Source organism: Xiphophorus hellerii, chromosome 13, assembly GCF_003331165.1.
Source record: "Xiphophorus hellerii strain 12219 chromosome 13, Xiphophorus_hellerii-4.1, whole genome shotgun sequence".
NCBI classification, from domain to species: domain Eukaryota; kingdom Metazoa; phylum Chordata; class Actinopteri; order Cyprinodontiformes; family Poeciliidae; genus Xiphophorus; species Xiphophorus hellerii.
In genome coordinates this window covers 13,207,539-13,221,500 of record NC_045684.1, presented here as the reverse complement: position 1 = coordinate 13,221,500, position 13,962 = coordinate 13,207,539, and the positions used below count along the sequence as shown (strand labels likewise).

General features: G+C 40.2%; 2 protein-coding genes and 1 long non-coding RNA gene across 3 annotated transcripts in view; 2 read left to right on the top strand and 1 right to left on the bottom strand.

The window, feature by feature from the left end:
- The window catches only part of slc45a4a (solute carrier family 45 member 4a), a 55,133-nt gene extending 48,178 nt beyond the window's left edge, over positions 1 to 6,955 (top strand). Inside the window, exons 9-16 of the mRNA XM_032580639.1 lie at positions 140 to 411; positions 511 to 672; positions 1,382 to 1,481; positions 1,569 to 1,649; positions 1,727 to 1,857; positions 2,262 to 2,330; positions 2,881 to 3,035; positions 3,440 to 6,955. Of these exons, the coding sequence (XP_032436530.1) occupies positions 140 to 411; positions 511 to 672; positions 1,382 to 1,481; positions 1,569 to 1,649; positions 1,727 to 1,857; positions 2,262 to 2,330; positions 2,881 to 3,035; positions 3,440 to 3,620 (1,151 nt within the window). The 3' untranslated portion in view covers positions 3,621 to 6,955. The remainder of the gene's footprint in view (positions 1 to 139; positions 412 to 510; positions 673 to 1,381; positions 1,482 to 1,568; positions 1,650 to 1,726; positions 1,858 to 2,261; positions 2,331 to 2,880; positions 3,036 to 3,439) is intronic.
- A 1,876-nt stretch (positions 6,956 to 8,831) lies between these two features.
- On the bottom strand, positions 8,832 to 12,020 carry LOC116730641 (G-protein coupled receptor 20). The gene is made up of 3 exons (XM_032579992.1): positions 11,572 to 12,020; positions 11,305 to 11,437; positions 8,832 to 9,910 (listed from the first exon to the last, which is right to left on the bottom strand). The coding sequence occupies exons 1-3, from the start codon at positions 11,871 to 11,873 to the stop codon at positions 9,326 to 9,328; spliced, it is 1,020 nt and encodes a 339-aa protein (XP_032435883.1). The 5' UTR covers positions 11,874 to 12,020; the 3' UTR covers positions 8,832 to 9,325.
- Positions 11,308 to 12,227, top strand: LOC116730642 (uncharacterized). The gene is made up of 2 exons (XR_004341380.1): positions 11,308 to 11,418; positions 12,017 to 12,227. It is a non-coding gene; the product is annotated as an uncharacterized LOC116730642 (long non-coding RNA).
- Positions 12,228 to 13,962: the final 1,735 nt, after the last annotated feature.

The following is a 13,962-nucleotide window of genomic DNA, read 5'->3' as shown; positions in this document are numbered from 1 at the left end:
TAATATATGGCTTTTAAACTGTTTTACAAATAATTGTCTGAATATGTTATGTGCCTTTGTATTTAGTAAGACATTACACATATTGTTTCTTATTTTTAGAAGCTAGATTTTATCTCAATAAAACCGCCTTTTTGTCCAGCCGCCAGCACCGGAGCTCCCATGCGACAGCCGCGCCGCCATCACACCTTCTACCGCCAGCCGTCCTGCACCTTCTCATACTACGGCCGCGTGGGGAGCCACCGTTACCGCTACCGCCGAGCCAATGCTGCCCTCCTCATCAAGCCGTCTCGCAGCATGAACGACCTGTACGAAGTGGAGGCCCGACACAGGAGGCGGAACAGGAGGCGGAGCAGACACCGCAGCGGGAATACGAACTCCTCCAGCGGGGACACAGAGAGCGAGGAAGGCGAGGTGAGGACGTCGAGTTGTAATCGGGCTGTTTTTGTCCAGACGATGATTCGCTCCTCGTCCGAGCGCCTCTAACTGGAGATGTTTTGTGTGGTTGCTCAGGTTGAGACCACCGTACGTCTGCTGTGGCTGTCCATGCTGAAGATGCCTCCAGAGCTGCTGCGACTCTGCGTCTGTCACCTGCTCACCTGGTTCTCCATCATTGCTCAGGCAGTGTTCTTCACAGACTTTATGGGACAAGTCATCTACGAAGGAAATCCTACGGTACGGAACTAGCACAACAAACAATGGGGTTTGGTGGAGCAGATATTCATAGAAAGTATTGCCTGAAGTTGACAGCAGTCAGAATAACTTCAGATTTGAGAAGAATTTGTGTACATAAGACGATTGTTAAAGAAAAACTTTATTATTTTGTAATCAAATTCAAGATCTAACAGGTTGCCTGTATTTAATGCAGCATAATATAGTTCAGATATTACATCTATTTTGAGCTGATTCAAATAGGTCCAAAAAAAGCAAGGAAGTGCTAAAAAATTAAGAAAATATTTTGTGCTTATATACTCAGCAGGGCAAACAAACTGATATAAAAATGTATGCACATATATAGTCAAAATCAAAGTGTCTTTATTCTCCAGGGAAGATATTTAGGAGGAACTGAGCGGATATACTGCAGCACGTTACACAAAAGCAATATTAGTAATAACCATAAATAAGTGTATATGCATGCAGACTTGAAAATATAAAATGTAAAACAGGTTAAAGAGAAAGTTCCTAATATAAAATTATTGTAATGTCTGTTTTTTCATGTTTACTACAGATCGAAAGACAATAAAGTTTCGTTTAAAAGGAGGCAAACACACCATGTTACCAAACTATTATTTCCATTTAGTTCATGTAAACCAAAAACCAAGCAACCATGTTTAATTTCACAGTGAAATCACTTAACTCACCGTTTCCTCCTGTTTCTTCTCAGGCTCCTGCTAACTCGACCTCATTAGAAAATTACCACAGAGGGGTTCAGATGGGATGCTGGGGGCTGGTTATCTACGCCATGACTTCTGCTATATGCTCAGGTAGCTACACGCATGTATTTAAAGTATTCAACATGCTCTGGTATGTTTTCACTTGACATGGCTGAGCCTGCTCGTGTTTCTTTCCAGCTGTTCTTCAGAAGTATCTGGACAACTTTGACCTGAGCATCAAGGTCATCTACGTCATGGGAACTCTTGGATTCTCAATAGGTAAGACGAACTGAGGCTGATGAGCAGAATGAGGTTGAATTAGCTCAACGTAAAATGTTTCTGTCCTCATTCAACAGGAACTGCTATAATGGCAATCTTCCCTAATGTGTATGTTGCCATGGTGATGATCAGCACCATGGGCCTCATCTGTATGAGTATCTCCTACTGCCCCTACGCGCTGCTGGGACAATATCACGAAATGAAAGAGGTGTGGAGTTTTTAATGCTAAAATCTTTTTTTCTAAAAGTTTTCAGCTTTATTTGGTTCAGAAACTTTAATTTCCTCTTGAAGAATATAAAAACATACTTTCTTGTCTTCTTTTTGATGGATACATGAATATTTTCTCACCCAAAAACCAAAGTTCTCTAGTAAGAGCAGAGGAGGCTGCCACTTTTAAGATGTCAAATTAGCTGGAATCCTGTTTTGAATATTTTATATATTCTGATTTAACAACATTTTTTATTCATTTAGAATCACTTTAGCATTATTATCTTTTAAGAAATGTAAAGCATTTTCACCTATTTAGTTGAATAGTTTTGCTCGAGAGGCAGTTGTGCATTTAACTCAGCTGCTATTCAGAAATAATGACTGACTTTCTTTACCTTCCTGCAGTACATCCAGCACAGTCCTGGTAACTCCCGCCGAGGGTTTGGGATCGACTGCGCCATCTTGTCCTGCCAGGTGGGTGTTCCTAATTAATTTATTCTCCATTAAACACTGTAATTAAGTTCTTCCAAAGTGAAAACAAAACCTTACTTTGAAATATACCAATTAATTCGAACTAAACAACCAAACAACCTTGTTTATGCAGTTGGTGCTGAACTTTACAAAGCCGTATTGCCCTTCAAAGATGATGAAATAATTTTTTAAAAATTTACAAATGAACTAAAAAGACCTCTGTAATATTTTCCCATGGAAACGGTAAGTTATGGACGACCAATAAAACTTTCCAGACCTGTTGATCCATCTAAAAAAAAGAGTAAAATACACATTTAAAATTACTCAAGGTACTTTTATTTTGTAGGAGTTATGTGCACCAAGAATTGATGCACTGTTTTTTTTTTTTGTTTAAATATATTTTTCTTTCCATTTTCAATAAATGCACTCTAATTAAGATAGGATTTTTCTATATTTTTGAATGTGAATTATGCTGCAATCATGCAGAATGCTGTAAATGACAGGTCAAAATGAATTGTGTTGTAATGTTAAAATACTGATGTGATTTCTGCAGGCTTACATCAGTCAGATCCTGGTGGCCTCAGCTCTGGGCGCCGTAGTGGAAGCTGTGGACAGTGTGATCGTCATTCCCATGGTGGCCTCTGGGGGCTCTCTTCTTGGGTTCTTCACCGCCTGCTTCTTGGTCATTTACCCAACACCAAACAATGGGTGAGAGAAACATTTTTCCCTCTTAGGTCAGGTGACAACGTCTGCCTGAAGAGCGGTACTTTAAACTAATTGAATAAATTAGGTGAGATTTTGGTTTTAATTTATTTGCAAAATGAACAACAAAGACCTAGTTAAAGTTTACCCATTTATTAAAAAGTGACCTATATCCCATTCTTGTTGACAATAGACAAGAAATTTATCTTCAACATAACCTTGATTGTAAACTTGACCCCAGACTGCAGGGGGTAGAGATAGAAAATTGAAAGAGCTAGAATGGGATAATGTCCTAAATCTACCTAGCAACCAAATGTTTGAGGCGGTTTTCCATCCATTAAACTTTAATCCAGGAACTAAATAGGATAATTTCCCCACAATCCAAACAGCTTGTCATTGTGTTTTTTTAGGGAGGCGGACTCCACCAAATCTTCAGAGAAACAGGCCTTGACAACGGTGGAAAACTCAAGCAGCAACGAAGGCCCCGTTACCGTGGTGACAGAGAAACCTACCTTCCTGAAGCTCAACAAGGAGGGAAAGGCGGCCACCACCACCACTTCCTGTCACGTGGAGAACGAGTCTGCTCTGTGATTGGCTTGCAAAATAGAGTAAATTGACCATTGGAAGTGAATCGTTGGATGAGACTAAAATGTTAGCTTGGTCCTTCTCTGGGTTTTCGCTTTTTGAGACACTAAATAATTCAATCTGCTGTGAAGGCCGGTGTCGCGTCACATCAACTGGTCCAAGTTCTTCTTCAGCAATCGGCAGAAGTTGGATCGACACTCAGGTGTATCCGAGTCATCCAGGATGAGGCTGTTTGTGTCTCTCAGGGGTTTCTGAGAGGAAACTTTAATAAAAACTCTTTCTGGGGTCAGACGGACACCTTTACTCTGAACACTGCTGATGAACATTAGTCCTTAACGCTGCAATCGTTACAAAAAAAAATGCTGAAAATTGTTCTTCCTCAGCCTGGAGTCAACTTGATCGAACTTTCGCTGAAGCTGATGGATGTATTTGTCTCCGGCGGAGGCACTGCGTTCACCAAAACAACAAAGCACTCAGCTTTGCGGGACTTTTCCAGCGCTCTGCGACAGTAGCTTTAAGACTCTAAAGACTTTTGGAAGAGGTGTTTCTGATCCTCTGAGCTCAAAGCCTGGTACCTGGGGAATATTTATCACTCTCTCCCCTGAAGTCAATTGCAGATGTTTTGCTTTTGCTCTCTTCCACATTGCAGCAATTTTTGTCTGTCTGTTTCTTGCATGACAAATATGATATATCATATGATCTGCTCTGAGGAAAAGCAAGTTTATTTAATATAATTCCAGAAAAGAAAAAGCAAGGTATGCAGTTTACTGGGCATTACAATCCCAAATATTGTTCCACTGACAAGTCAGAAGGTTTTGATTTATCACAGCTAAGCTACATGCTGCAGCTTTATTAAGCAGAGACAAAAGAAAAAACTTATTTTTTTTATTTTTTGCTGTAAGCAAAACAGCAAACTGGTTTGAGTCAGCTTTTACAGTGGGCTGCAGGGTTCAGCAAGAAAAAAAAAAGGTTTATTTAAAATCACTTTTTGCAGGTTTAGAAAGGAAGCAGCAGGATGGAGACCAGAGAAGTGCAAAATGTGTTAAGGGTTACGATCAAGTTTTTTATTGTTCATCGTTAATGGGCCAAATTTAAAAAATGGAAAAAGTCTTTGCTTTCCTCTTGTAGCACTTTGCTTTAAAGTCTGTTGGAGAGCTGGAGAGGGGAGGATTGGCTGAAGAAAAAGGATGTTTTTATGGGTTTGGAGGTTAAACTTTTGACTTCCCAGTCCGGTTTTGGGATGAGCATATTGGCAATTGTAGTAGCATTTGGATGGAGAATAAGCTTTTTGGTTATTTGGATTCAACTAAGAATGGGTTCTTGTTTCTGTCCTGGACCTCTCAGAGGGCTCAGCCTTGCTGTAGTATGAGCGATGCCCCACATAAATACGCACGTGTTACGAAGCTGCAGGTATGAAAAGCAGTAGAGTGCAGATAAAGAAGTGAAACTAGCAATAAAAATATTACTTCAACCAGTTAAACCAGATTAGTTTTCTTCTGTATTTTCAGGCACAGTGTACACAATAGACAACGCCTTGTAAAAGTATTTGAACATTTTCCACATTTTGTCTCTTTACAACCTTAAACATCAATGCGTTTAACTCTGGCTGGAGTGTTTTGTAGCCTGAAATTGCCAACAAAAGTATAATTGGTATAAATACTCTTTCAAGGTTCTGTAAATTCGGTGAGCAGAGTGGTATTTGTGCTTATGGGGAAAAAGAAAAGGAGATATGGGACAATGACAGATAACCTGATGCACTACTTAAGTTGAATCTGTAAACACAAAGGCAATACCATATTTTGAATTAAATGCATGGACACTCAACTTCACCAGGGTTCTGGAGATTTGCATGCTACAGCAGCAATTTGCACGTGTAGAACACCAAAGTGTGACTCTGTACAAATGGCTCAAACCCTTTTCCTTTGTCGTCCTAACTGGTCAGGGGCCTAGAATTTTTAACGGATAGCTGGATGTCAGTGTCTTTGTTTTTTTTTTTTTACTTGAAATGTGTGAAAACATGCACTTTTGAGATGGGCATGTGCTGCAGTCGGTCTGCACTCTAAAGAAGCTCGTAACCTTTTCGCTTCCAGTTTTGCACAAAGCGGCAGACGACGTTTGTCGTCATTTTTCAAGCAGCCGAGACGCTCAGACGTGGGATTGTCCTTCGACATGAAGCTCCTGTTTTCTTGTTTTTTTGATGAGACTCTCTGGGCCGCAAATACTTGAAGTGCAAGTTGAGTGTTTCTACTCCCTTTGTAGCGAGAAAGTGTTAGAAAGGTGTTTGTTTTTTGCCTTTTAGATGAATGTTCAGACAGCACGGCCCCACCAGTGGCCTGCTGGGAGATTGAGTTCTTAACCTTTGATTCCATCTTGTGACTAAAATGAATGTGAGCTGATTTCAGCTGAAATCGTTCTTGTTTCGGATGTTCGACGAGTCAGGGTGAGCGTGCTGATATTGCATAGAACTTGCACATAAGTTTAAAAAAAAAAAAAAACAGCAACACAATGCAGTGGAGTTATGTTGCAGAAGACAGAGCTAACTGTGGATATTTATTTTTTAAACTTTAGCTTCTCTAAAGCGACAGCTTCACTTAGTGTTGAGAAGACAAAGGTAAAGCCATTTTATTTGGTGTCATGGGTGATGCTAAAGGGGTAAACTGGAGTGTGTCTCTCGGGGTGTGTGGGATGTGCTGTTCACATTTAAAGCAGAAGACAGGCTTTACAAACCGTCATCTCAGTGTTTGTTTTTGGTTCTTGTTCTGTTTTTTTTTTGTTTTTTTTGCAAACGCCTGGTTTACACTTAACTCTGGAAACGTCCGCTGCAATACTGAAATACAGGTCTCTGTTTTGATGTAAAAAAATAAATAAATGGTTGTACTTGTTTTCTCGGGCCGAGCCACTCGCAAGTTTAGCTTCTGCACTTTTCCAGTGGCCACTATGTTGGTTTTCCTGATGGGTGCATGAATGTGGAGACTCCGTGAAGCTGTTTCTGTTATTCCAGCGAGCAGCGAGTCGCTGCAACCTGTCGAAACTCAAGAGTGTGGCTGTACCTCGAGTGCTTTGTGTGGTTAACGGCGGAGGAGAAAAATGCCTATATACTCTGATTTTAATAGAGATTAAATCAAGACAGATATTTAAAGAACGGGAAAGCAGTTATATGCCGTGTAATTAATAAATATATACATATATTATGCCTTGTTCACTGAAAAGATGTAAATATGTGTCTCTTTTTAGTTTCTTCTTTTTTGCTGCTATAAAAAAGATGATTATTTTTGTTAGTAGATCTGTTTTCTATATAAAGCCTGAATATTTCTCTCTGAATAAATATGCTTGAGCCTCCATAAAGTAACACTCTGAATATACACTGTATGGAAAACACCTTTAAAATCAACTAAGTAAATAATCAATTACTTCTCTCTTGTCCTTTTCACGTTTTATTCAATTGGACAAAATACTTTTTCTCCAATGACTATTGCTTCGATAATTATACACAAAAACTCACAGAGGCACCAAACTTTCAGTGATTGATCATCATCGGGTGTCCTACAACACCCAATGGTCAAATAATGACATCACTTAAGCCACGCCCCCTGAGAACAGGAAGTGTCATGTTTTACTGTGAATGGTCGCCATCTGACCCCTTTGACCTAATCAAATCAACATGAAACTGTGTCAAGAGACAGAAGACATGTTGGTGTGTTGTGGATTCCAACCCTGACCAGTTTTGATGGCGCAGGTGGGCGTGGCGGCGTGGCGAAGTGACCTATAACACCGTTGCCATACGTTTGGCTCTAAATTCCACAGTTTCAAGCCGAGCTGCACCAAACTCACTGGGATGGATCCTCATCCACCCGCCCACAGGAATCCATAACAATTGTTGGTGGGCGTGGCCTATTTTCTCTACAGCGCCCCCTAGAATATTTTAAATGATCAGCCCCAAGCCATGCTTTAACCCAGAATTATGAAACTTGGTACACATGTGTATCTTGTCAGGATCTATAAAAAAAGTCTCTTGGAGCCATGGTCCAAACACAACAGGAAGTCGGCCATTTTGGATCAAAGCCGCCATTTCCTCTTTTTTTATAGACGTCACATCTGATTGAACTCGTCCTACAGCTTTTAAGATACAGACTTCAAACTCAGTCAGCAGTTTTGAGGCAATGAAGGTCAAAAGTTATCAGGATTTTTTGTACATCAAAGCATGTGGGCGTGGCTAAGTGTCAAACTTTGACTATTCGCCATGAAACATCAAGGTGCAATAAGTTCCACATACAAGGTCAGAGCTTCATCAGACTTCCTATGTCTCACTACAGACCAGTCCTCATCACATTCACATGGTCAATTGATGACATCACCTTAGCCCTGCCCCCCTCCAACAGAAAGTCATCTGTTTTTTTTCTACCGTATGTCTTACTTTTACTCTATGATTCATTTGGTTTTAATCCTGTGCCAACTGACATAAAATGGAATGATGGTGAACTCTGTCAATGCTGGCTGAACCGTATTGGCTGTGGCCGAACGGCAAATTGCAATCCCTCGTCATATGCATACGGTCGTCTCTAAATCACACATGGATCATCCGATTTGGACCAAACTGGATACGTATGACCTTTGTTCACCTCTAAAGAGCCCAATAGCATTGAACTGTAATTTGACTCCACTGCGCCCCCTAGGTTATTCCACCACCTATATCTCCTCAACACAACAGAATATCTGCACCAGATTTTTGGTGCATCATCAGGGAGCACTGCTGATCGCATCAGTGTGTATCGCCTAGCTGACGGGTGTGGGAACTGCGTGAGAGCATCAGCGGTGGCTGGCGGGCGGCGTCGCTGGAGCTCCCACGGTCGCCTGGAGGCCGGAGTGGCGTTAACTATAATTATTACCGTAATTACTTTTAGGTAATTCATCCTGTATCATCTGGGAAGGAGAAAAACAATGGAAATAAGCTTTGGCTGTTATTGGGTACATTTACTAGTTGTTTAAAATTAATGCAGAATGGATTAACCAATTAAAATAAATGAAATTATTAGTATATACTATTTGTTGCATGTTTCATGAAAAGCAACATGCCAAAGCAAATCACACACAAAAAAAGAATAAATTAAAAGTAAAATCTGATCAGTGCACATTATAGTAAACTTTTAGCAACTGAAAACAATAAAAGCTTTTCTGATAGCATTGAAATAAAATAAAAGCAAAAGCAACATTAAATATTTTTTTTCTTACTTTATTTCCATAATTTTATGCTTTGTGTGTTTTTACATCTATTTTAATTTGGCATATATTTATGATTGTTACCATGTGGTTTTTTTTCTTACTGATTTGACAAAAGATGGATTTTCTTATGGATTAGTGCCAGTTAATGTAGATGGGTTCTGAGTTTCCTTTCAAACTTCAACCTTTATTCTCCTGCTCCAGCCTCAGTTAAGATATTTGCAGATAACTTACATTATTTTAAAAGTAATCTTTGATCTAATTAGACGCTCTCTAAACTCATGAAAATGCTCTATTTGTACTGTTTTAATGTGGTGAACGTCTGGGGAACTTTGGTGTTTATTTGAAATAATGGCTGATACTAGAATAAGCACCATTTAGTGTCGAATGAGCCTAAAAACATGTAACCATGGTGATTATGACGTCCGCTTGATCTCTCTTTGAGTTTGGATGAGTTTTTCTCCCCGGGTTCTGGTGAGGAATGCTCCATCTCTCTACGCCGACCGGTCCACGTCGGCTGCAGAGGCCACTGTGCTGCTCAGGGTGAGTGCGGCCACGCTGTGAGCTATCGCCAGGGCCGTACCCGGACATTTCTTGACTGAAGTCTGCTCCCCTTCTGCGCCGCTTGAAACCTTCAAGTCTCTCCCCGCCGCCGTCCTTCTCCTCGTCCTCCACATCCCCCTGAAGCTGTCGGTCACAAAGCAGTACACCACCGGATCCAGGCAGCTGTTGAGGCTGCTCAGGCTCACCGTGAGGTGATAGGCCAGCACGTGTCCCGCCCCACGCTGCCCGTCGCTTCCTCCTGCCAGCCTCACCTGGAAGTAGACCAGCACCTGGCGGAGGTGGAACGGCGTGAAGCAAATGGTGAAAACCACCAGGACGGCGGCCAGAAGCCGGACGGCGCGACTCCTCCTGGCCCTGCTGTGCCGAGGAATCAGTCCGCGGCGTGAGGAGAGGAAGCAGGCGACGCGGACGGTGAACCCCACCACGGCCAGCATGGGGAGGAGGAACTCCAGGACGGTGAGGTAGAAGTGGGTGGGGAGGCTCACACAGGAGGAGTTGAAATTTAAAGCGCTGGTCTGCAGGAAAAAAAGAAGAGAGAAATTCAGCCAGGTTGTTCAATTCAATTCAAATCAATTTGTTTACATGTATAAAGTGCCAATTCACAACAAAAGTCATCTGAAGGCACTTTACCAAAGCAAATATATATATGTATATATATATATAATTTCAATTCAGTTATAAATACATTCTAGTTGATCCTACAGTTGTTTCAAATGTTTGTATAAAGAAACCCAGCAGACTGCATAGAGTCACTGACTTGCAAGCAGTTTTCACTGGTAAAGAGCTGTTTTATTGTACCGGTAATTAAAATTAAACATCACAACTGGAGGCAGCAGGGATAATAAAGTAAAAGATATGCACCCATAATGATATGTAAGTCACTTTCAGAGGTTTTGTTTGTTTAGTTGAGCTCATATTTTGTGCTTTTCAGTTGCTAATTGAAGATACTGCAATGCATACGGTTTCTTTCTTAGCCTTTATCTAAAGTGGCCCATTCTATAATGCCTGCTATTTTTTAAATTATATACTAGCTTTGAAGTTGAACACCGTACATATGAGGCATAAAACATACAAAATTATGTGTGTTGGTTGTTTTGTATTATGTCTATGTGATACTAAAATAATAAACAGTATAGTGTAAACTGGGAATATAAAAGTCATAGAATATTCAGCAAAAAAATTACACAGATTTACAAAATTAGGAGTGATGTTGTTTGAACATTTAAATATAAAAATACTTGTGGAATTCAGCTATTGGTTTAAAGTTACATTTTAGACTCTATTTTTACATTTTTATGCTTAAAGTCGCCCAGTAAACCGGAAACACTATAACTTCGGTTTTTGTAATCACATAAACACAGACGTAATGATCAGCACATTTCTGTTTACAGCTGGTTTATGAGCTGCTAAACAGAGATGTACAACTCTGGAAAATAATTAAGAGACCACTAAAAAATTATCAGTATCTGTGATTTTACTCTTTATAGGTATATGTTTGAGTAAAATGAGCATTCTTCTTTTATTCTATAAACTACTGACAACGTGTCTCTGAAATGCCAAGAAAAAACTTTGTATTTATTTGCAGAAAATGAGAAACGGTCAAAATAACAAAACAGATGTAGTGCTTTCAGACCTCAGATAATGCAAAGAAAGCAAGTTGATATTCATTTAGAAACAACAACACTAATGTTTTAACTCGGGAAGAGCTCAGAAACCAATATTTGGGGGAATAACCTGGAGGTTTTCAATGGGGTTCAGTGCAATGGGCTCTTAATTTTTCCAGAGCTGTAGATAAGATCTGCATGATGATATCTGTCAGGTGTCCAACTTAAATATTCATCAACTTTGGAAATGACGGCTTATGATGCTCTGTTTTTAGTGTCTCTGACTGCGAAGTGTGAAGCTTCACCTGGAAAGAGTAGGTCACCACAACTGCTATGAACCAGACGCCGGCGCTGACGCACTTGGCTGCTCCGGTTGTCCTCCATCGATGCAGAGTGCTGGCGGCGTGGACGACAGCGAGGTATCGGTCCACGCAGATACTGAGAAGATCAGCATCACATTTTATTAGTTTAACTCCCATCTATTTACTCCGAAAGGTTAAATAGATGGCGCATTTTGTTTGACTCTGATTGTAGAGAACATTTTGCTTTCAGTTTTAGTAAAGTCCCCTTACCTGGTGAGAAACAGGATGCTGCAGTACATGTTGACAAAGTAGCTGAAGGTGTGGACGTAAGAGCAGGCCACGCAGCTGCCGCCGCTGTGGTACAGGGCGATGCGGGCGGGCAGCGACAGCGCCACCAGCAGGTCAGCGACTGCCAGGTTTATGGTGTAAACCACAGAGGCCGAGGAGCGAGTGGAGGTCCGGCAGAAAACAAACAGAGCCAGACTGTTGAGGACGACACCAACCACCAGCATCGCACAGTTGCAAACCTGCAGCAAGGAGGGAAAGACGCGGCTCGGGTTAAATGTTTGCATCCGGTTTATTTCTGAATGTTTCTAAATGACTGGGGGGGAGGAGAATTATAGATGATTGATTATCACCTCACCATCAGAAAGACCCAGACAGAGTAGAATTCATACTGGTACAGCTGCAAATCCAGGTGTGTTAACTTGTGCAGGTACAGCGCCCCCCACTGCGGATCCCAGGGGCTGCAGTTAGTTTGGGACGAGGTGAGGAGCAGCTGAGGGGCCTCGGTGCTCCTGGAGGAGCTGATGTTGGCGAGGAGGAGCTCCATCGGCACGAAAAAAAATCAACAACTGAGAGAAGAGGAGGACAGAAATGACAAACATGTAGCGTTGCTGTCGAATAAAAGCAGAAATTAATAACAACTTTTCTCAAATGTGCTCATTTATTCTGCAAACCGACTAATTCAACACGTAAAATGACTCCTGGCTTTGTTTACATCCCTGTCTATTAATCAAGTATTTGCAAAGCTGTTGTGGACAAAACTGTTACCAAGCACTGTTCAGGTAAAATCACTCAATCAGGTTTATTTATGAATTGTGCACAACTCAGAGAGCTCATAGGACAATCAATAATGAAGCAAGTTATTCTGTACCTTCAACAGGTACAGAACGTTTTCTTCTATTGTGTCAAAAGGGACATGAATACAAGCAACAAATAAAACTTATAATACCTTTTACAGTGTGACTAAGAAAAACAACTATATTTTAGTGCATTGTTCTGATTTCTCTGCTTTATATAAAGTTTTAGTGCTTATATAAAAATAAAAAATGGCTATTATTAAATTTAACCTTTGGAAAACTTGCAGCCTATGAATTAAAGTCTCTTATTTGATGTATTTAGCCATGGAAAATCAGTTAATTTATGTTCTTCAGTGTCCTGGTCAATTTCAGAGATGAAAGATGAAAATATGCTCAAGTCGCTTGTATGATTTATTTAAATTATCTATTATTTTCCCAAAGGTTTATATTGAATTATATTTTTCTACTGAGATTCTGATCCTTGTTTGGTCAAGTCGATTTAACGAAATAATAAACAAATTTTGTTTTGCATGCAAAAAGTGACAGATAAATGAGTTCTTTGTGTCATTTTTATGTTTTATGGTTCTTACGGAAATTTCTAATGTTGCCATTTCCAAACCTCTGTGTTGGAAGCAGATTTAAACTGTCCTGTTTAAATTAATAAAGACTTCTTCAACTGGTTTATTGCCCTGAAACACAGAGACTCAATTTAGACCAGACCAGACATTAGAACCCCTCGTCTTATAAACATCACCCTCTCACACAGGAGAGAGGATGAAATCCATCTTCCTCTGCTCTCTGAAAGAACGAGACACTTTTGACACAGTGAATTGTGCGACCTGAACTACTCTCGCTTTAAACAAAACATACTGGGTTAAATTTAACCGAGCCAGACCTTGTGTTTAACACACTTCTGATCCTCACAGGCTTAAACCCCTCTCCGCACAAAACAGATTTGTTCTCTTTGCAAAAAGTATGATGAATGGAGCACATCTGGTTTAAAAGACAGGAAGCTCTAAAATCTTCCACTTATGAGAAAGATCCAAATATTAACCAAATGTTGCAAGTTACACTCAGCGGTTTATCTTCATATTAAAATTTAGAATGTGTTGATTGTTCAATCAGCATCATAAAGACCAAGTGATGCAGCAGACAGGTGAGGAAGAAAGTTTTGAGGTTTTAAATTATTATTATTATTATTATTATTAACCGTTATTTCACCAGGAAACTTTCCTTTGCAAGAAAATCCTAGCCAAGATTGGCAGCCGCACACAGTTTACAGAACATTCACAGCAAAACAGAAAAGGTTAACAATCATAAATAAATTAGTTAAAAGATTCCTCAATTAAAACATTTACAGTCCAAATAAGGGAAAGTTAGGCTATAAAACATCATCCCAAGCTTTGAACATCTCACAGAGCGCCGTTCAGATCTGAAACTGGAAAGAGCTGGGAAGAATAGTTTTTCTCTCCACAGACCTGTTTTCTATTGAAGAGTGGCAAGAAGAAAGTCATCATTACAGAAAGATCTTTTTTTTAAAAAGTAGAGCGTCTGGACTCAACTAACAGAATATCTCCAT